General features: G+C 33.9%; 2 protein-coding genes across 4 annotated transcripts in view; one reads left to right on the top strand and one right to left on the bottom strand.

Annotated features, from left to right (window-relative positions):
- The window catches only part of LOC105339079 (microtubule-associated protein futsch), a 51949-nt gene extending 50808 nt beyond the window's left edge, over positions 1-1141 (top strand). Inside the window, exon 18 of the mRNA XM_034458542.2 lies at positions 128-1141. Coding sequence (XP_034314433.2) covers positions 128-215 — 88 coding nt within the window. The 3' untranslated portion in view covers positions 216-1141. The remainder of the gene's footprint in view (positions 1-127) is intronic.
- Positions 1142-7292: 6151 nt separating this feature from the next.
- Positions 7293-22669, bottom strand: part of LOC105339109 (KICSTOR complex protein SZT2) — a 56505-nt gene continuing 41128 nt past the window's right edge. For all 3 annotated transcript variants that reach the window (XM_066065924.1, XM_066065926.1, XM_066065925.1), the window contains exons 43-62: positions 22101-22319; positions 21674-21843; positions 21225-21402; positions 19985-20172; positions 18987-19164; positions 18549-18718; positions 18024-18194; positions 17247-17496; positions 17061-17137; positions 16774-16926; positions 16425-16669; positions 15596-15827; positions 15110-15332; positions 14647-14774; positions 14007-14274; positions 13070-13199; positions 12795-12897; positions 12294-12494; positions 8205-8273; positions 7293-8022 (exon numbers count right to left, since the gene is read on the bottom strand). In XM_066065924.1, coding sequence (XP_065921996.1) covers positions 7879-8022; positions 8205-8273; positions 12294-12494; positions 12795-12897; positions 13070-13199; positions 14007-14274; positions 14647-14774; positions 15110-15332; positions 15596-15827; positions 16425-16669; positions 16774-16926; positions 17061-17137; positions 17247-17496; positions 18024-18194; positions 18549-18718; positions 18987-19164; positions 19985-20172; positions 21225-21402; positions 21674-21843; positions 22101-22319 — 3497 coding nt within the window. In that variant the 3' untranslated portion in view covers positions 7293-7878. The remainder of the gene's footprint in view (positions 8023-8204; positions 8274-12293; positions 12495-12794; positions 12898-13069; positions 13200-14006; positions 14275-14646; positions 14775-15109; positions 15333-15595; positions 15828-16424; positions 16670-16773; positions 16927-17060; positions 17138-17246; positions 17497-18023; positions 18195-18548; positions 18719-18986; positions 19165-19984; positions 20173-21224; positions 21403-21673; positions 21844-22100; positions 22320-22669) is intronic.

Below are 22669 nucleotides of genomic sequence, written 5' to 3'. Positions count from 1 at the left end.
AATAGTTGTTATTACATAAGTGATTATCAGGAAGTTAACAGTTGATTTTTTCTTTTTAAAAAAAGTTTTATATTCTAACCACATTCTTACAATTGTAAAACTAATTTGATTTTAATTTTGATTGAAGGAAAGCGAGAGGGGGAACACTTAGCCCACCCACAAGTCCCAGAGACAATAATCTGAGCAGTCGGAAGGCCCAATTTGAGCAGGTGTGATTCGCGAACCAGATCATCAGTAGAAACCACCAATCACTACGGAACAAGAAGTCACATGATTCATTCACATGATCTCTTCTTTGCCATGATGGATGGAGCTCTCTCACCAACCAGCTTACTGGCTGTCACAATATTTTTTGGGAAAAGGAACTATGTTGGTAAAGCTGCTTTGTGGCTTTGAATGCTTGTATCAGTCCTGAAGTCATATCTTTATAAGATGTTGGCAGAGCAAGTTAATGAACAATTGATAGGATTTAGCTTTCTTGTATCAGAATTGGAATGCTGTGATAATATTATTGGAGTTCTATGAACAAGGGAAGTAACTCTTGCAAATGTTATCTGAAATGGCCACATAAGCAAGTCTATTGCTGTAAAAAGATCAAATTGAAATTACTTATGATAGTACTTTTTATTTGTATATATACATACATGTATTCGTATACGAAAATATTTTTATATAATATTGCAGTATTAGATCAGTTTTACACACAGAATATATCTATATATGCTTTGCAAAAAACAATTTCTATTTGTTTCATGGCTTGTCTTTTGCCTGGTGTGAATTCAGCAATCAGTGTATGAGATGAATGGACAAATATATCACAATGAATGAAATTAAACTATGTATTCAGTGAACTAGAGATAGGTCAAAGGTCGAAGCATCAAATCATTCTTGTGATAACTTGTATTTTAACTTGTACATATTCGGAGATATACAACTTAATTAAAACATTGCATTGTTGTTTTTTATATCTCTAAAGAGATACTGAAAACATTGAACCATTTTACACGTAAAAGTGCAAATAATCTCTCATTTTCCTCATTTTTTAAAAAATTATATTGTGTTATGATATTATGAAATCAATATATTGTTGACAAAAAAAGTACAATGTAACTAATTTTAAAAAAATAAAATTATATCTATATATTTGTTTTTATTTTTTATCTCTTTTCTTTATGATCCCATATCCTTCTCTCTCCTCCTTAGGACGTCGGATTTTTGGAATGCCTTTTTATCATGTTTTATATTCCTATTACACAAACCCACTCAGTTAGTTTCAGAATATGGGTGGAAATTAAAAAAATTACATGAATATTACTTGGAAAATGAACTTTGATTATAATTTTACCAAACCAGTTATATACCGAGGTATCACACGAGATGTGGTGTTAATCAAAATGATGCTTTAATTCAGATGTGCAACACTACTGTAAGTTTTAAGCGTACACTCTCTGGGATTTTACAGTACGTACATTACATTCTCCCCAAACATCTTATTTTGCATAAAGCGTTTAGAATTTTGTTCACACAATCGACCATAAATGTCTAAAAAAAAACCACTCTAAACGGTTGGTATGATTTTCAGAGGACTTTATTTGGTATGGTCAGATATCTGCCTCCAATTTCAACAAATTTTTAAATAGTATCGAATAAAAATCAAATCTTCATAAATATTGTAGAGAGGATGCCTATCACTAATATCTTGATTTTGGTCATCATTGCTCGCAATTTTGTAAACAAATGAAAATATCAATTGCCATTTTTTTCTTTGTACCCTGCATTCGGAAATATAGAGCGCAGGTCTGCTCAATTACGATTTTAACATACCAGGTATGCTTTTCTTCACATTATTATAAAGATTATACAATATGATGATACCTAACAAGCGCTTTATGTTTTCCAGTCGAAAAACCATCGAAAAACACCCATATTTTGCTATAAAACATCAATTTATCAAAATAAGACAATCTTCAAGATATCATTTCTACATTATTTCTTCACTATGATGTCACTGTGATGATAACCTTTTACACACTAATATTCAATATGATTTCAACTATCTTTCACCTTATTTTTAAAGCTCTTTATATAAATTTAATTTTTGGGGCGAAAAATTCTTAATACCGCACATAGTCCTTTGCAGCAATATGTTATTGTTATGTTGTAAAGAGGTATTATATAGCTCACTTATCCATGATTTCGCCTGTAGGTGTTTGAACGGAAAGTACCATTTACTTAAATAAATACAGGTACATATACTACTATAGATTTTTTTAAACCTAGGTACTGATTTTATAATGGTGTCTGTAACCACTGATTTGTCATGAATTCAGGAAACTTGCATCGGTAAAATGTATATAGAGAACTCTTTGTATGAAGTCAGTTAATACTAGCATTCTGAACCACGATTACTTCCAGCAAAATGCAGTACACATTTAAGTGTAAACAGATCTGTTTATATTGTATGTGTTCATAATTGGAATAATACACGGGGATTTGATGGTCACAATGCTCACCTGAAAAAAAATCAGCTTTGTGGAGTCATATAAAATCTGGACATTGTTGTAGAATAGATCCCGTATAAAAATATTTTTAAAAAATTCTCCAGATATTCCTATGTTAATCATTAGCCCAATTTGTAACAGGATGATTTCATAGTTGTATCATTTATTGAGCATTGCAGTTCCGAAGAAGTTCTCTAGAAATTGTTCATATACAACTGTTTATATACCAGCCAGGTATATACATGTAAACCTGCATCGAACTTTGAACCCATTGTGGGGCCCAAGAATTGTCCAGGGACAGCACTTTAAACAACTGAGAATCAACAACAACATGTCAAGATGCATTGAATAATGCTATATTTTATAACATAGGATGTTTCCACTTAATTTCTGTCCAATTGGTTTTATGAGACGAAGATTTTTAAAGATTTTTCCCTATACATATTCCCATGTAAAAATGTTACACCCCCTTCATGTAGCCTTACCACCGGGATCATGATTTGAACAAACTAAAATATACAATACCTGAGGATGCCTCCACACAAGTTAATCCTTTTGTGGCCAAATGATTTAAAAAAAAAAAAGACATTTAAAGATTTTTTTGTTTCCTCCTATGGAAAATTCAACCCCAACTGTGACTCCTCCTACCCCTGTGGATGATGATTTGATCTACACTACCAAAGGATGCTTCACACGAGTTCAGCTTTTCTGGTCGATTGGTTTTTTCAGAAGATTTTTTTTTTTTTTAATTATAGCAAATTTACAACAATTCTTTATCAACTCCCTTTAAAGGAGGGTGTAGCCCTTAAATTTAACAAAATTTAAATCCCTTTACCTAAGGATGCTATTACGGGGGGCTCTCTCCCGTGCAGTACTGGCCAACCTTGAGCTTATTCTCTTGTTGTTGGACCCAGCCTCATGAAACTTCCAACAAGCCAACACACGTTTTAGTTTTCAGACTTTTATATAGACTTTACATGAAATATACTTTTACGTGAGTTTGGTATGCATCAGCACCGAAGGTCTGATTCCAACTGCTATAATTTACAATTCAGAATAATATATAATGAACAATGGAACAACACAATGAAGGATTAACATAAGAAGTACGGATGTAAGTAAATCAATTATCAAACAGTTATTGAGTGACTAGGGACATTTTAGCAGCATGTACATAAAAGGATTAATAAGATGAAAGAAGCTTAAGTGTCAATAAACATAAACAGAAGTCAATTAAAAGATTAGCTGTCTATCACTGATTGTGCCTCAGGTGGGATTAATGCTGCGCGGAATTTATAACGTTTATAAAACAGTTGTCGAAATAGATGAAAAGTTTTTGTAACAATTAACACAAAGTCCGAAAAACATAATTTACACATTAATCAAAAATAGTCCGAAAGATTGAATTTCACACCGTGACAATGCTCTTTGCAAATTTTGGTTGAACTTGAACCAGTGGTTTTGGGGGAAGATGTCGAAAATGTCAAAAGTTTCGAGACAGACAGCCTGACAGACACCATCAAAAAAACCCTCATGAGCTTTCAGCTCGGGTGAGCTAAAAAGGAGATTAGGTACAGGTCATTGAAACGTTCGATTCCTATCATGTTTTCAGTGAAAAGAAAATATATATTTTACTTCTTGATGAAATCGATCCAGCGATCGCAAGTCACGTATTGAAATATTTGTCGAATTTTCAGAACAAAGACAACGTAAAACCAAAATTTATTCAAAGTTAACGTGTACTACAATACATGTAGAACATAATTTTAACCGGATTTATGTGGTTTAAAGTGGATCAAATGCTCAAAATATTTAACAAACTATTAAACAAGAGTCAGAAAAATCTCAGATTATATATATACCCTAGCTCCAGAGACCAAAAATTGTAATTTTTTGGTGAAAAGAGACCTGCAGGCCTGTAATGGTCAATCTTTATAATATTCAAAGTTTCATTTAAAATGCACACAAGCATTTAATGCACAGTAAAAGAATAGAAGATAATATTTAAAATTTTCATAATTTTAACTATGGTACCATATTGGTCCTACTCAAAGAGCCTGAGAAATACAGACGTTTAGGCCCCAGCAATAATTTTTGGGCCCTAAGATGTTTAGGCCAAAGTTGTTTAGACACAAAATTTAATCAGTATAATACATATGTGTACTTTCTGTTTTCTAATACGATTGCAAACTGGCTAAATGTTTGTTGACACTCGATCGCACTGACATAGATTGGCAATAGCTGCAACACAATTAAGGATTTTTGCCGAACTTGCATGGAGATTTCCACATGCATGTCTTTTTTTTTTTTTTTTTTTTTAAATTCAGCATTAGCATATCTTAAGGTGGTATAGGACACCTAGCTGTCAATCGTAATATGGATTAAAGTACATTATCAGTGGCGTAGCTAAGGGTAGATGAATATGGAAGCACTGTACCACAGCAGGGTAGGGGGTTTGGGGGCCGCCCTGAGGCCCCCAATGGTCCAGGGTAGAAGCTGACGCATTCTTCACAATTATTATCGATAGATTTTTTTAATTTCTCCAATATACATTTTTCCTCAATTGTAAATATATATTTTTTGTGCAAAATGCAAGCTTTTCATGCGCGATATTTTTCTTTAAAAATTATGCTGCGTATGTGTAATATAGTATTGTTAATTTCTTTAGACTTAATTAAGCCAATAAATGTGTTTTTTTTTTCATTTCACGAAACAAACAAATAAAAAACATTTGTACATGACAAAATTTATTGTATAACTTAAATTATCTTTATCAAAGAGGAAGTCCAGTCTTCGTGTTTTCTTTAACGCAAAAGTGTCAATGACTTTGTCTGTGTAGACCTATAGACCACTGTTTGTACGCATGTAGTACCGAGAGACTTGAAAGTCTCGTAGTAAGCATGATTGACCTGACATGAGTTTCACTCGTCTCATTACACTAAAACTGCGTTTTGAAATTATTCAAAATTTTTACCAATTTTATTTATATTAATTTATTTGTGTTCAATTTATAATATTTTCAGTACATAATTTTTTTAATTGACTTTATCTTTTTTTTTTTTTTACAAAACAATGTGGAAGCATGTGCTTCCGTGCTTCAATGAAAGCTACGCCACTGATTATAATTAGAATACTTTCACCGGTGTAGAATTTTCAAATTTTACAATATTTAACCAAAAAATAGCCTTTGAAAATATTTGGAGAAAAAAAATGTAAAACTGCCAGTGGGATTGAAACTCATGACTTTCAGATAAGTAGTAAACCTTCTAACCCACTGCGCTACGCTATCAGGTGACAATATTGGGAAAGAAACTACATGTACTTATATAACTACACTTCATTTTATTGTCTATTTCGATAAACAATACGTCATAACATGGAGGTGTCCCATATCACCTTAAGATCAACGGTAACCGCAATAGATTCAAACAGCAATGAAAATGTAGTACCACTGCAGAGAAAACGGTTTAAGATTAATGTATTGATCGCTTTTCAAAACGAAATGTTGGGGGGGGGGGGGGGGGGTTTCCTTCAAAATATTAAACTGTATTCATGATTTTCAAGTATTTTTCAATGAGATAATTTTCTATCATAACCTTACGAAAGCCGAATAGGGCCACATAAAAAAATATTTTTATCTCGTAATTACGAGAAAAGATCTCGTTATTACGAGTTAATTATCTCGTTATTACGAGAAAAGATCTCGTTATTACGAGTTAGTTATCTCGTTATTACGAGAAAAGATCTCGTAATTACGAGAAAAGATCTATATAAAATGGTGCGTTTCTGAAAAAGAATTCGACTGGATCACACTTTAAGTCTATCTTTTTCATTCCAGAAACGTTGATTCAATTTTGATCAATATTTAAAAATAACAACGATCATTATTCATTAATTTCTACATATCAAAATGATTGGATTTGACATTTTATCTGGTATTAATAAAAGGAAAGAACTTTATGTAATTTTTCTATTCAACTTATATATATTATAATCCAACTTCGAAGTAAATACCAGGTAGTCCTATAGTCGTAAAAACACAGTTTTATTAGTTACAGATCACTTTAATGACTATATAGTTTCAGTCATGGATATGGATACACAGGATTTACCCGAATTTGTGTTTTATATGTTCATACACAACCTACATGTATATTGAAAATAATTGATTTTATATAAACATTTTTGAGTCTGAAAAAAAATAACACGTATCCTTCTTAATTATTGACATATAGTTCAATGAATTTGTTAATCAATTTGCTTTGCTAATTCTTCTAAAATTTCTTTAAAACTGCTTGGTCCGATTTTATATCAAATTATGCGTTTTAAACTATGATCACATGTGCTAAGTAAGTGTATATTAATAGAAAAAAGAATAGAATAATGAAACGCGCCATTTCAAAAATAGATCTTTTCTCGTAATTACGAGATAATTAACTCGTAATAACGAGATCTTTTCTCGTAATAACGAGATCTTTTCTCGTAATTACGAGATCTTTTCTCGTAATTACGAGATAATTAACTCGTAATAACGAGATAATTAACTCGTTATAACGAGATCTTTTCTCGTAATTACGAGATCTTTTCTCATAATAACGAGATAATTAACTCGTAATAACGAGATCTTTTCTCGTAATTACGAGATCTTTTCTCGTAATAACGAGATAATTTACTCGTAATAACGAGATCTTTTCTCGTAATTACGAGATAAAAATATTTTTTTAAGTGGCCCTATTCGTCTTTCGTATAACCTTACATTTGTCCAAGATTAAAAATGACAAAGGATGAAGATGTTCAGTTTTGATCTTTAATATAAATTGCAACAAAAAAACAATATGACTTAATTGTGTCAGTAAGCTATTCATAAACATTCCTGACACATCCAAAATATAGAGCTTGTAAAAGTGAAAGCATAAGCAATCTTGTTTACTTTTCTCCCATTTAGAATCGATACACAATCAATTTAGAGTCAATCTTGACTTCACAATTACTGGTAGTTTCTTCAATTAGTAATTAATTTGATTCCATTATTATGCATCTGGTAAACGATGCACACTTGATTATTTCCTATCAGTTGGATGTAACAATATACATGAATTCCAAGATGTTGATAAAATAATTAATCTTTCTGATACCAATAGTTGGTCATCTAGATCACCATCTATGGGTATAAAATTCCAATTTTGGAAATCATGAACACATAAGTTGAGATCTCTGCAACTTCTGTTGGAATAGTAATGGCCGTATTTAGTAATAAAAAACATCATTTGTTAAATTCGGCATAACTTTGGTTTGTGTTTGTTATTATCTACCGGTCCACTTTTCAAATAAACGACAATGGGAGTGTTCTGTATTGCCCAAGTCCCGAGCGGACTGACTAAAGCATGGATGACCAGAGGTGGAAGCTGCACACATTGACAAACTCCTCCAGGTGGAGGTTTACGCTGCGGACTGGAAGATTGGGGCACTCCTCCGTGTCCACCTGATCGTACAGAGAGTCTCTGTACACAGCTCCCAGAAACTACAACAACACAATTAATACTTATAAAACTATTTAACGTGTTGAGCATACTTTCAGATGATGGTCTAAAAAGAGCAGTATATACAAGTAATTTTTTTTTAACCTTTCAAGAAAACCAAACATGTTTCATCTTAAAAAACATCACTTGCAAACAGTCTTTAAAAATCTACAAAAATACTCACAGTTCGATTATCTTTAGCATTTGTCATTAACATGGAAAACATGTCCAAGTAATTGGGATTTAAAATAACCTGAAAGGAGAGAAATGCAGGCTTTTGATGAGCATTGTAAGTAACTTATTTAATGGATTAATACTTATATCAATACCAACACAAAACCTTTAGATGCCATTACTCATTCAGTATATTTGTGGACACCTGATCCCAACTACATACATTAAAATAAACTGAAATATTTTAAACCTAAAAAATAAAAACAGAATTCATTTTACTGTTACTCCTAGTAATAATAAGCAGACACAAATCTGTAACTGTGAGAATTGATAATTATTAATGGGCCACATGTCTTGATCCTAAAAAAAATACCGCATGCTTACTATGATAGAGGTTTAGACGAACTAAAAATCAAAACAGTGCTGATTACCTGAGATTTTATATTTCCATGTCTAATCATCAAATGTACATGGTATCTAACAAGTTTATGTTTATGTTAGTTTATGTTATGTTTTAACTAGAACTGTCCTAATGGGACTAATACCCCCGCTAGGCTAATTTCAAATGGGACAAATAATTGAATTGAATAATAATTAAGGTTTGGAACACATAAAAAAAAAAATTCTAGAATTGTAAAAAAAAAAAAAAATAGTTAACAAAGAAAAATCAAAATTGTCAGAATTTCACTGTAAATACATATCTTTAACAGTAATACATTTACAAATGTATGTATTTGATGATATATCTTTTTAATTTAATTGATTTAAAGAAAAACCAACAAAATGACAAAAACCCCTCCCTTTGCAGTGAATAGAAATACCGGTAGCCAAGCAATGCTCTTCTGTTGATAAAACTTTCAATATCTTTCTTATAAGAGTCTTGACAGATGCAATTAGTTGTTTCAAATTTTCCTCACTTTCTCCTATGGCACAATTGAACTCCATATCAGAAAATTGATCCCATAGGACTATGATTTTCTTTGATGAGCTTGTTAAATTTAATAAACTCCCAAAACATTACCATAATTACCATACTATGTAAAAATATGTAAAAAAGAAAATTTAATATTACTAACAATTTTAAATTGCCAAAACACTACAATCATATCAGTAATTTTGAATTTCATTTAAATTAATGCCCAATAGGGTCACTTCATCAAATTACTTGACAAATAAATTTAAACAACCTCTAAAAATAGTTTAACTTCTTTATTAATAATTATATTATTTATTTCCTTATAATGATAGACCTTTTGGTTTACATGAAACAGTTTTAAAATAGCCCGAAAACCATCACCCATTTTACAGATTATCAATTTCCCCTAAACACATGCTCCATCTGAACCATGGCTCAGATAATGGCTCCCTTGGGACAAATGAATTCAGCCACACTTGTCTTTGATGTTCTCATTAGCTCCTAAGAATTTATCATTGACAAACAAAAACTTTGCATTGTCAGTTGATAGAATACTTAAAAAAAATAATTTTTTTTTATTAATTAAGACATAAAGACAAAAAACTCCATCTGGATGTATTTATATAAATATATTTTAGAGTGTTTTCTATTAATTAATTAATAAAATCTGTAAGGATTACCTCCCTTACTTTTCAACATTAGTGTACAATATATAGAATAAGGAAAATGAAAAATGTCATAAAATCATTAAATCTTGTCTGATCTTAAAAAAAATTGCAGGTGCACATCTTCAGATGGTGTTCAACATATGTACAAATTTTCAAACTGTTCCATGCAGTAATAAAAAATTCTATAGGGGGGACAAAGTTGCGTCTACAGACAGACGGACAGACGGACAGACAGACAGACGGACAGACGGACAGACGGACAGGGTGAAACCAATATACCCCCCTTAACTTCGTTTGCGGGGGTATAAAAAGATAGGTGAGCTAGTGCTGCATGTAGACATCATAAAACACAGAAGTAGATTTTTAAACCATTGGTTTAATTTTCTGAATCGATTAATTATTTATAGGAAGGCACAGTAGTGTGCTCAAATTGTGTTGAGGCGGGGTTCTTAACTCATGGCATAACTCATTAACTATACTTTAATCATTCTGTATTTACTGTAATTCCAATTTTGAGGTGAAAAATAAGAGATTTTTCCACTGACCTCTTTAAAATATTGATAGTTTCAAAAATAAAAATCAAGTGTCAAATGGCCAAAATAATAACCTAATAAAAATTCCTAAAAATAAGCAATATGGCTGCACAGGAAAGGCACAATGAACAAGAGGCCCATGGGGCCACATCGCTCACCTGAGCAACAATGGGCGTTCAAAAGATATTGTGCCATATGGTCCATCGGTAGAATAACAAAAAATAAATATTGTAATGTATTCGAATTTTACCTTTATTTTTGCATACACATAATCTTTGACATTGAACCTTCATGAAATACTATTTTTTACCAGAATAAGAAAATCATACGCAAGATATAAATCTAAACATTTGGTAGGGTTACACTGTTAAGTTGTTAACTTCCAATTCCCTATATTTTCGTTCTGGCCCCCCCCCCCCCCCCCTTTGCCTTTGTAAAGTGATCAAAATATATGAGAGCATAAAGGTACATTTTTTTCATCAACTACTTACTAGTTATTGTATTTAAAAAAAAAAAAATATAATAGTTATTGTTTTTTATTTAAAAAATCCTACATGTATAGATGTGAAGAAGAAAATTGTACCTCAATGTGCTCAATTCCTCAAATTAAAAACATTCAACAATTTTATTTGTCTTCTCCATTATAATTAAATGACTGTTATTTACTTACTACAAACCAGGATAATTTTCCGCTGTGATATTTTCTTAGGAATAGTGATAATTACTTGATCCCAGCAACAGATATGTGTCAGAACTATGGAAACTGTTTTAAAGATATCGTTTTTATTTACTCGTGTCTGAAAAACTATCAAAATTGATGTAGATTTCACATTATTTATTGTATAAAGAGCGGGCCCCAGAGAGTAGGTATCAGTACTTTTTTGATACATCAGATTTTGCTTAATTTGCGCAGGTAAACAGTTAACTGTTTGATTTATGGAAGTCTCTGTTTGATTTGATATGTAAAAATCACGAAATACAGACGATAGTTCCCAGGTTACAAAGCATAAATAATGAAAACGAAACGAAAATCAGAACAAGCTAACACCAACGTCATGTGTGACAACTGTCAACGCATTGAAATATTTAGCCTCAATTTACTTCACAAAATCGGCACCAATATATTTTGCATGTTTCAAAAATTTCCCTTCATACATGAACTGTTGCATAGCAAGCATATTCATCATAGTCAGATCGACCCTTTTTCGTATAATGTCATGGCTACTTTAAACAAAGAACCTCGTTTTAGAAGTATGGAATACGAGTCTTGGTAAAATGGGTATGCAAACCCGGGCCGTGGCAAAATAAAAGCCGGGGCAGATCGGCAATCGTCAATTCCAAATACGCATTATTTTGCAGAAATATTTACAGCGAATACAAATATACTGGTCCATCAAATATCCTGAAATTTTAATGAGATTGGCAGATTAATACCTGCCAATCTTTTGTTTTGCTCAGGCCAAGTCTTGCCTACCCATTTTACCGTATGCCGAACCCGAAGCTATTATACTGATTGAAACACGCCTTTCCTTTATTATTATATTTGTAATAACTCAGATTTGAAACAGAATTAGCCCTTAATTTTTGCAATTTATATTTTCCTTCCCATAAGGATAATTTATGCTAAACTACGTTGAATTGGACTCGTTAGTTCTTGAGAAGAAGATTTTTAAAAATGCTCCCCCCTTTTTCTACAGTTTCAAGGTTTTCTCCGCTTTGAATACAGATCGGACTTTTATTTCTGCAATTTATATTCGCCCTCCCATAAGGATGCTTTGTGCCAAATTTGGTTGAAATTGGATAAGCGGTTTTAGAGAAGAAGTTCAAAATGTAAAAAGTTTACAGACGGACAGACGGACGAGGGACAAAATGTGATCAGAATAGCTCACTTGAGCTTTCAGCTCAGGTGAGCTAAAAACTGATGTCTAGTTACTTTGAAAACATCTGTTCACACTGTATCGGAGCTGATAGCATCAACTTACGATATATTGCACTAGTCCGTCAGATGAAGTAAAACATCGGTGAGTATCGGGGTATTTCGCCTGAAGCTTTTTGAACAGTCCACTGTACCACAAGAAGTTCATGTTGAGGAATGGGATGAGTTTTGCATCGATTGAATCCAAGGACATCTGCACCGACATTCCCAGGAGTTCCAAGAACTCTTCAAATTCTAGTTTCTGAAGCTGTAAGTGTAAAAAAAAGTTGTACAAGTTTGATCAAGCCTGTCACAGAGTAAAAACATGTATACTTTAAGATTTTGAGAAAAGACAAATCACTCTTCAAATTTATTGATCTCATGACCAACATAAACAAACATAATCATTCCCTTGGACCCCTTGAAAACTGGAGAAATTTCCTGGATCCACAATTGATTGTGTTGTTTCAAAATTATAGTTACAGGCAAAGAAACACTCAACAAATATATATATTTAACACATAGAGCCAATTTTATCAAGATGTTTTTTCTTCATTCAAAGACTCACATTATCTTTCTCTTCCAATTTCCCCCCTATCAGCATTCTCTGCCACAGTGAATCCTTTCTACATTTCACCTCTGACCTTTCAATCATGTCATCAATCTTTTGCCTACAAACAAATACATGTACGTAATAGTCTCCTTAATGACTGACTTTAAGATATAAATATAAACAAAATGTAAGCATGAAATTCTTTATTATTCAAGTGAAAATGCTCAGAAAATTTAATCTACATTTCAATTTTGAAAGTTCAATTTATTCAAAATTAAATAAATTCAAACCTTGCCAAGTCCCTTTCATTCTCCAGCAGTTTGTACAAGGGCAGGTTGTGGATTTTACTTATCTTCTGGAACTTCTGCACCGCCTTCCTTACACTGATGTGCTGCTTTACAGGAACCACCTTGGTGCGGTCTGAAGAATGAATATATGTTATTGCATCGGTTATCATTTCTTTGCAAAAAATAGGCCATACAAGCAGAAAATGTTTTTCTGTTGCAATTCATTGATTTGTGATTTTGAAATGTTTATGTGGAGATTTACCCCAAGTTCATTACTTTAAAAATAACCATAGCTGATATAACCATAAACCACAAATTCCATTGGAATTTTATATTACATAATAATATTATGAAAGAAATATGAGATATTATAATAGCCTCCACCAGATATTTATTTTTATAAGATTTGCAAACTTGCAAAACATAATTAAACAAATGTTTGCTTCGTAGTTGCAATGACGTGAACAAGCATAGCCTTGTTATAACCTTGAGAAGAGAATATCTTGTACCGGTAGCTTATTGAAATATTAACCAACATGATTTATACATACCGTAACCAGGTATTCATTTTTGATGTAATCATAAAGCTTTTAATATCAAGTTCTGGTTTACAAAAAACATATGGTTTACTGTAAATGCACTTACAAATTGCAACTTGTTGGATCAAGATGACTTTTTGTTTAATGTCAAACATATTAAATATCATACATGTAAATAACCTGTAGCTTAAGTTAAACATAAATATCATACATGTAAAAAAAAACCAAAAAAAACTTGTAGGCCTAAATCCAAGTTCACATCATACATTCTCTTTATATGATCAAACAGCCATGCTTGAAGTGAGCAAAATCTAGACTCAGGACCCGCATGGTTTAAGATGATATTTCAATTAAAATTAAAGTACAGTATTGCACTGCTAAAAACCTTGACATCACACTACCTGACAATTCCTGTAGCACCATGGCCTTGAACTCTCCTGACTTGCTTTCTACGGGGTCTGTGGGAAACAGTTCCGCCTGACTGGTCAGGACAATGAAATAGTTCAGTTTGAGTGTTTGTCTGTCTGTGTCTGTGTTGGGATTGTGTGTAATCACCAGCCCAACAAAGTAGTTTTCACACTGGGGCTTGTTGCCCTTGGGGGGCAGGGTGATGGACTCGGTTTTCTGGGACACCAAAGCAAACTCTGTGGACCTCACAAAGAAGAAATCCTCGAAAACAAATTAGAAAAAATTCATATGATAATTGATCAGAAACACTTTTAGAAAAACTAAGTATTTGTAAAGTTAGGCAAATATACAAAGTAAGAACAGTTCTATTGACATTAAATACTGTATACAGGGTTATTTTCACCTAGTGTAATTTTCCCCCTTTCAAACTTACCACCAGTTTTGCCCCTTCTTGAATTCGCCCAAACACAGTTTTTTTAAGAGAGATAATTTGAGATATTAAAATTTGCCCATTCATAAATTTGCCTGCTGCCAATGAGGGCAATAGGGGTGAATATAAAATATGGGGGGGGGGGGGTGAATATTTCCCTCTATATAGTATATATCACAAAGTTTATTGATATGTGTACTTACATTTTCAATTTCCGGGTCCACACTGGGGATCATCTCAAACTTTTTGAGTTCAATAAGCTTGTTGTTCTGTACCATGAAGTTGTACAAATCACTTCCGTTTGTAGATAGATTGGAAATTGACACTGTATCTGAAAGACATGACCCCAAAAATGATACACATCCATTCATGCTTATTTTCAATTTTTGACAAATAATTTTTTAATAGAAAATCGCTTTTGAAATTTAATTGACACATGTAAAGAAAAGAATTAGTTTAGAAAATGGTTGATAGATGATACAAAAATTCTATCAAAACTCAAAACCAATTGAATATACCTACACATGCTGGAATATTCATGAATGAAATAATTAACTTAAATGAATGTAGTGGAGGAACAAAGATAGAAATTCAATTAATAGCCAAATTTAAAACCGTTTACTATCAAACACCATAACATTAGGAGCCGACAGAGCTTATAATTACCCTCGGACAAAAAGTTCCTGGAGAACTTTGGGGGATACGGATACACCTGCATGAAGTCCCGGAGGAAACCAGTCAGGTGATACTGTGGCCGGAAAAATGACGGGGAGGACTGGTCAGGCTGAATGCATGACTGAATACATCGCAGGTGAAAATCATGCGCAAAGGAATGCACATGGATTATGTCCTTGCACTTCTCGCATTCATCCACAAACAACAGCTTTAACTACAAAACAACAGGCCAATTAGGTTACCAGCTACTTAATGAAGTAAGTTCAACTGTATCATCAGACTACCTGACTCTTATAGAAAAGATAAAAAAAATTAAATACAGAACAACTTTCAGGTACGAAAGTACTGCTTCTGCTCTGAATTGACATTTGTGATATAATTATGATAATAATGCAGTCAAAAAGTTTGCTGATTTTTTCATGTTTAAGAAGCATACGAGTTACAAGATAACGATGGAAAAAAGCTATGTGTGCTCACGTGTTTATTGACGGGGATCCCGAGGCGGGTGTTCTCACACACATACATCTCCACACAGAAGTACTGCTCCCTGAAGCTCAGCTTGAGCAGCAAGATCCCAGCCGGCATTGCCTTGTGGAGGTAGCAAGTGGAGCTCTGAGAGTGAGGGGCTCCTGAGGGGGGTGGGGGTGTTGAAGGGTGGTCCTCAGCATGGACCGTCAACTTCTCATAAGATGATCTACGCTTGTGTGTTCTAGACAATATGGACATCATTCATATTAAAGTTTCACTATGCATCATCAATGCACACAATGGAAAACCTTAACATATATGCCAAAATTTGTCGATAGATCCTCTTTTAGTCCATACAGTTGAAATTATTAAGGACAGACGAGGCGTTCCCCAATTTTATATAATTTTCCTTGATATTTTATTCCTTATTTAGAAGCATTTAAACCTGTTAATTCCCAAAAATTCAGGGTACATTACCAGGCTCGTTTCGGAGCTAAAATATTTCACATTTTTCTAAAAATAGCATGCAAACTGCATTTGAATGCTAATAAATAAAGCCATACTATACATTTTCAATTCAACACTTTTTATCAAATTATGGTAAAAAAAAAAGAATCATATAACATAAAAATATAATTATAAAATTACTAAGTGGAAATCTTAGCATTGTGGAGATCGGAAAAAATAGAAAAATGGAAGATAGGTCGCGTCTGACCTTAAGGTGATATTTTCTATTACTAAAATGAAAATTATTGATTTATGCTTATCTATATACTGGACAAAATAAATCTTTCATTTTACGAAGTTTATTACAAATCACTGAACAAGAAACACATACCCTTTTGCATGAAGATTAGGTTGAAGGCTGACTAAAACAAAGCCCAGTGACTGAACATATTTGATGTATTGTTTAAGGAAGGTGTGTCTGAGCTCGATATGCCATGCCTCCTCCCTCTGATGTCGGGGTTGATTGACAGGCGAGTCTGTAGGTGTGACTACAGGCCTCTTCTTCAAACCCTCTTGACTATTTGTCCTCATTGCCCTAAGACTGGACACTGATTGGCCAGAACTGTGTCTGGAGCGCTGTAATGAATGAAAAGTTCAATTTTGGTGGTTTTCTAATACCTAACAAAAATCACCAAAAAAAACCCTTTTTCTTGAGTTTTGAAAATGTGAAGTATTCTTACCACTTTTTCTGTTGGAGATGAGACAGACAACTGTCTCTGGGTGACCTCGTATTTCTTCATGACTTTCCTTCTCCAAACTGGGTCAAACAAAAGGGGTGTGGCACAATAATGTAGTAACCTTGACACCTGCTTCAGGAGATGAAGGATATCCTCCTGTTGAGTGTAAAAAACTTGTTCTCAGTAATACATTATGGTTTAAACAAATGTTTCAATAAAACATCCACAAGTGCAGAATTGTAGTTTTACCCCCAAAATAGAATTACATAAATTACAGTGTATATTCTTACCTTAATGGACATGTTTGCTGTTGACTTCTGCATCCACAACAAATACAAACTTCGAAGTTTTTCCAGCTTCTCAATTTCTAAACAAAACAAAAAAATATGCAAAATTAGACTACAGCTTCAGCCTATTTTTATCTAGTATACAATCAAATTAAAAATATCAATTCTTATAGAACTTTCGGCACAGACCTTTACGATCCTGTAGTTTCAGATCTTGGGTCTGATAGCACTGCTGTTTTACAGTGTCGGACATCTTGGAGAACTCTGTGTGCTGCAGAGGTTTGGAAGGCTTCAGATCTTTGTAGACTTCGTCAAACGCTCGATAAGAAGAAGTGACCACAGTAGACATGCTGTTGTTACGTCGCACCTTTTCAATGGGTGGGGCTGTGCATTTGATCAAGTCATCTAAATTTGTGCTACTTCCAGCAAAAGGATTTTTCTGTAGGGACAAAAGATATTTATAAGAATTTAATATTAAAACCAGGAATTTTTGTTTTCTTCTGGGACCCTTACAGGTTCTTACATTTGGTTTCTAGGCAGTGGTCCTTACTTTTTCAATGTTTGCCCATGGTTTGTAGAATGGGCAATGGTCCTTACAAGGTCACTGTTTGGTTTATAGAATGGGCAGGGGTCCTTACCTTGTTACTGTTTGTGTTGTAGAATGGGCAGGGGTCCTTACCTTGTTACTGTTTGGGTTGTAGAATGGGCAGGGGTCCTTACCTTGTTGCTGTTTGGGTTGTAGAATGGGCAGGGGTCCTTACCTTGTTACTGTTTGTGTTGTAGAATGGGCAGGGGTCCTTACCTTGTTACTGTTTGTGATGTAGAATGGGCAGGGGTCCTTACCTTGTTACTGTTTGTGATGTAGAATGGGCAGGGGTCCTTACCTTGTTACTGTTTGTGTTGTAGAATGGGCAGGGGTCCTTACCTTGTTACTGTTTGGGTTGTAGAATGGGCAGGGGTCCTTACCTTGTTACTGTTTGGGTTGTAGAATGGGCAATGGTGGAACAAGCCCATCTTCTGTGCAATCACACTGTGCAGCAGACTGACCCGGGCGTTCTGCCATTGCACCAGTCTGGTGGTGGACTTGGAGAGGGAGCCTGTGGAGTCCCCAGCCCAGTTGTATGTGTACAATGTCAGCTGTGGTAAGAAAGTTAAGCCACATTACAAATGATATAAGTTTTCACTAACTCTCAAAAAAGAAAGGAAATTATAATGCTAGAATCTAAAGAAATAAAAATTCCATTTTAAAAAGCTTCAGAGGAAAGTTATATAATTATGCAAGCAGTATGTTATGCATAATACGATACATTTAGACAAAACCATGAGCCTATAACACTCAAAAACATGCCACTGAATCTTCATTAATATTGAAATTTGATAATGAAAATAAATGAAAGTCAAAAACTAATTAAACAAATTTCATTTTAATGTGTCATGTTTCACACAGTATTTTGGATCAACTTATCTTTACAACAAATCAACAACAGAGACCTTTTTGTCATTCAGGAGTACAAAGAGCAGCCTCTGTCTTGGTATGAACAGGGTGGACCCGATCGGGGACATCTCGATGGAGTCCTGGGAGGGCTGATCCGTCAGGGATTCCCGTCTGGGCTTCTCCGACAAATACGGAGCAAACCTCTGGAACGACTGCTTTGGAAAAGCTGAAATTTTCACAGAAAATATATTACCGTAAAAATTTCTGGAGTTTTTTAACATTTCATCATCGAAGTTACATGCACGCAATAACGTAATCTGAAATTCAGTAATGAGTGAGGTATTCTAGCTTTATTAATAGCCAAAATATGACTGAAGTGAAAATAAATCCATGCTGCTGTTCTAAATTTACAAGTAAGTAATACATGTACATTTACATGAAGCTAAAAATCAAAATGACCTCTGAGGAAAATGTGTGCATTATCTCTATCTTACCTTTGTCTCTCTGACTCTGTCTCATATTGATGTCTGCCATTTCATCTTCACCCATATCTTGAATGCTTGCCTGCCATTGGTCAACATTTCTTCCAATCAATATAAAAGATGCATCAGATGAAGTGGACGCATAGCAGTGTTTGAAATCAAGAGAGCTCTCTTTATATTTTTCTTCTGCCTGTAACACCAAAAAATAGAAACTTTAACTCATTAAAACTAAGTCTTTTAGAAAGTAAATACATGTAAAGAATATTAATATGAAATGTGAAAGTATGTTATAGGCCATATTCTACAGCTCTTCTCACACAACAATAAATGTGCATACATCTGATATTATTTGAAAAACCCAATGGGTATTACTTTAAAAATAGTAACTTAAAATAAATCTGTTTGAAAGTCACAAAGGTAAAATGTAAATTAACCTGCCAAAATTAATTTTTGGATTGATTCTGCAGACATACCAAAATATTCTGAACCAGAACCATCCATAGAGGACTATTACTGTAGATTCCTATTTAAACGCGAGGAATTAATTTCCGCGTAAAATCGCGAGAGGCAACCCTCGTGGATTATAAAATCTTGCTTTTATTTTTCAGACAGTTTTGAACTATAGTAAATTATTTCAGAACATTGGTGATTGCAATTATATATTCTCATGATTTGATACAGAACAGTGGAATTGCAGAATTAAGTACTTGCGTGAAATAAGAAATTTAAAGTAACCCCTCTAGTGAGTAAGGGACTTATTGATGATGATGTGACATTGACTTTTATCAATGACCTCAGATCTTAACATAAATTCTTGTACCATCAAATAAAACTCAGAGAAAGAGAGAAAGAGAGGAGAGAGGGAGAGAGAGAAGAGGGGAAAGAGAAAATTAGTATTGAATTATAATTTATTAATACTTGCATTAACCACTGACCTTAACAGCATAAAAAAATGATCAGAAGTTGAATTGAACAAGTCTGGGTGTACTGTTTTTGAGACCACAACTTACATGTAGAGGCTTCCTGAATGGGTTGTACTGGGTGAACTGTCCCGGGTGATCTGGCTCCTGTCGGAAAATCCGTGGGCAGATGTCTCCGGATGAAGCCGTTTTGACCAGACTTTGAAACTCCATCATGAACTGGTTTAAACTTAGTCTGGATTTAAAGGTTTGCTCCAGTTTGTTCACTGCTGGTGTACCTATAAAAATAATGCAATTAAGTAATAAGTATCAATCTACTGAAAAGCACAGGTGCTTGAGTACAGGACCTTTGAGAACAGCCCCCCCCCCCTTTCCATCCCCCAAGTATAGACCCCTGAGACTTTATTTTTTTTATTTAATCATCCACTCATGACATATTTCTATTCTAATTTATACATGTATTCATTCAAAATTAACATTTTGAAATAATCAGACTCTCTATATATATAATACAACAAGATTGCTAACTTCGTCTGACAGCCGAAAGGCACTGCCAGTGCTGACAAATATTTGTTGAAATGTACTATCAAACTACAACTACCAGTAAAAACGGTGACCTCATGTTGTACGTAGCCCAATAATTCCATTCACTGAATAACTGCATGCCATGCTGATATAAATACATTTATTGGATAAATTTGGACAATTTTCAAGATTTGAACCAATCCATATAAGATCAACTAAAGTAAGGATTAATCACAAGGAATATTTAACAGGCATGTAGCATCAGGGGGGCAGGGATGGGCCTGCCCCCCCCCCCCCACTTTTTCGCAACAGAATTTTCTTTTAACTTTACTTAGAGAAAAACGTATTATCATGGAGAATTTTCAGGGAGTTGGCCCCCTCCCTTTTTGGGAAATCTAAAAAAAAAAAGTGAAATTAAGGAAATTAACAGTAAAATTGAAGTTCTTATTGTATTATTGAGAATTTTTTTTTTTGTTCAAGAATTTTTGGATGAGTCTGCCCCTCCCCCCCCCCACCTTTCAAAATGCTTTGAAATAATTTATATTGTATGAAGAAATTGTCATCAAAGGACAGATACCTCTTACATTACAAAAATTTGACTGAGTAAATAAGGAAATCAAATAAAAAAACCTTTATAAATCCAATCCAATGGATTCAAGAAAATCATTATTTTATAAATCAAGTAATAATACATAAAGTTTGATCCTAGTGTACAAGTACACGTTCTGATGGTATTACATGTACAGATAGAATACTGCCTGGTTTTGACAGAACAGCCCTTTCAAAATTTCAATTTACTGAATACCTTGACTGTAGCAGTAATCCAGCCACTTTGCCATCTGGTCAGTGAAGATGGGACACAGACTGCCCCTCTCCCCCTCCTCATACAGACGGATTATATGATGTTTGTCAGACATCTTCTCAGTGACACTGCCACCAGATGTCACTGTTGGAGAGGCCACTGGCGAGGGGAACTCAAAGGACTAAAGTAAGATAGAGAAATCAGTCAAAATGGGGTCAATCTTTTAATCCCTAAAACTGATATACGATTTTTACAGAAGAAAATTAGTTTTGAGGACTAAAACTATTCCTTCTGAAAAAAAAAGAACATGTGTCTAGACTATGTAATCAAAATTTGTACTTTAATTGATGAACAGGAACCAGTAGATAAAAAATTTGTAATTGCTGAAGTTCAATAACTTTTCATAGATTTGAGTCAATTTTTCAAAAGTGCTAACAGAATCAAAAGTCCACCTTTGTAGAAGAGTCTGGTGGGGGTGACATGAATCGTGACCTTGTCGACCCAAAAGTGTCCTTGACAAACTGTAGCGGCGACGGGGCAGTTTTACTGGTGCTGAGCACCTTTGTAGATATCTCCACAGAGTTCTTCCTTGACAGAGTTGTAGGTCTCTTCTCAACTGATTCTGCAAACAAGCATCAAATATCCGAAAATTACCGTACAATTTTCTCAAATTACTTCTGCTTTGCTTCATAATTATAATACTTATAAGTGAGCAATTGTTTCACATTTGAGCCTAAATGAATAAAATTAACTCTAATTTCAAAAAACATTTTTCAGATAATGAGTTAATTCCAATAAATTTGATGTAAGAATTTCATAAACCTTCATTCAATTGTATGAAAAGTGAAATGGCAGAAAGTTCCATCATTTTGTCTTTACCTTTTGTAACCACTGGAGAGGAGGGAGCGGAGAGGTTGGGGGTGGGGAGGATGTCCTGTAGTTGGTGTGGAACCAGACAGATGGAGGAGGTCAGAAAATAGTACTCCATTATGACATCATTCAAGGCATGTTTCATTGCTCCAATCAGCTTCTCATTAAGTGTGTCAAGGTCAGCAGAACCTCTCTCCCAAACTCTGAACTGAACCAGGGCAGTGGGACCTGTTGGTAGGTATTGGTGGTGTCAGCGTAAAATTTCCCATGTTTGTGTAAAATCATGCCCACTTAAAATGTACATGTATATTATGTTTTCCAAAACATCATATTTATCAACCATAAAAAAATTCAGATTTTGACCAAAACTACGATGCTGTGGAGCCATAAAACTAACAAAGAGCTCGCTTTTGACCTCTGTCTCACCTTTCCATTTTGTGTTCCTTTTAAAAAAGTGAGACTAAGATAAAAAGTGAGGTCACTTAAGTTTTATGGCTCCTGAGTGTGATGTCCTGGATAACTCAATAACATTACAATGGACAACTGCCTGACTTGGTCAGTTGTACTAAACTTCACTT

This window comes from Magallana gigas, chromosome 7 (genome assembly GCF_963853765.1).
Source record: "Magallana gigas chromosome 7, xbMagGiga1.1, whole genome shotgun sequence".
In the NCBI taxonomy this organism is placed as follows: Eukaryota; Metazoa; Mollusca; class Bivalvia; order Ostreida; family Ostreidae; genus Magallana; species Magallana gigas.
This window is presented reverse-complemented; position numbering and strand designations above follow the sequence as displayed.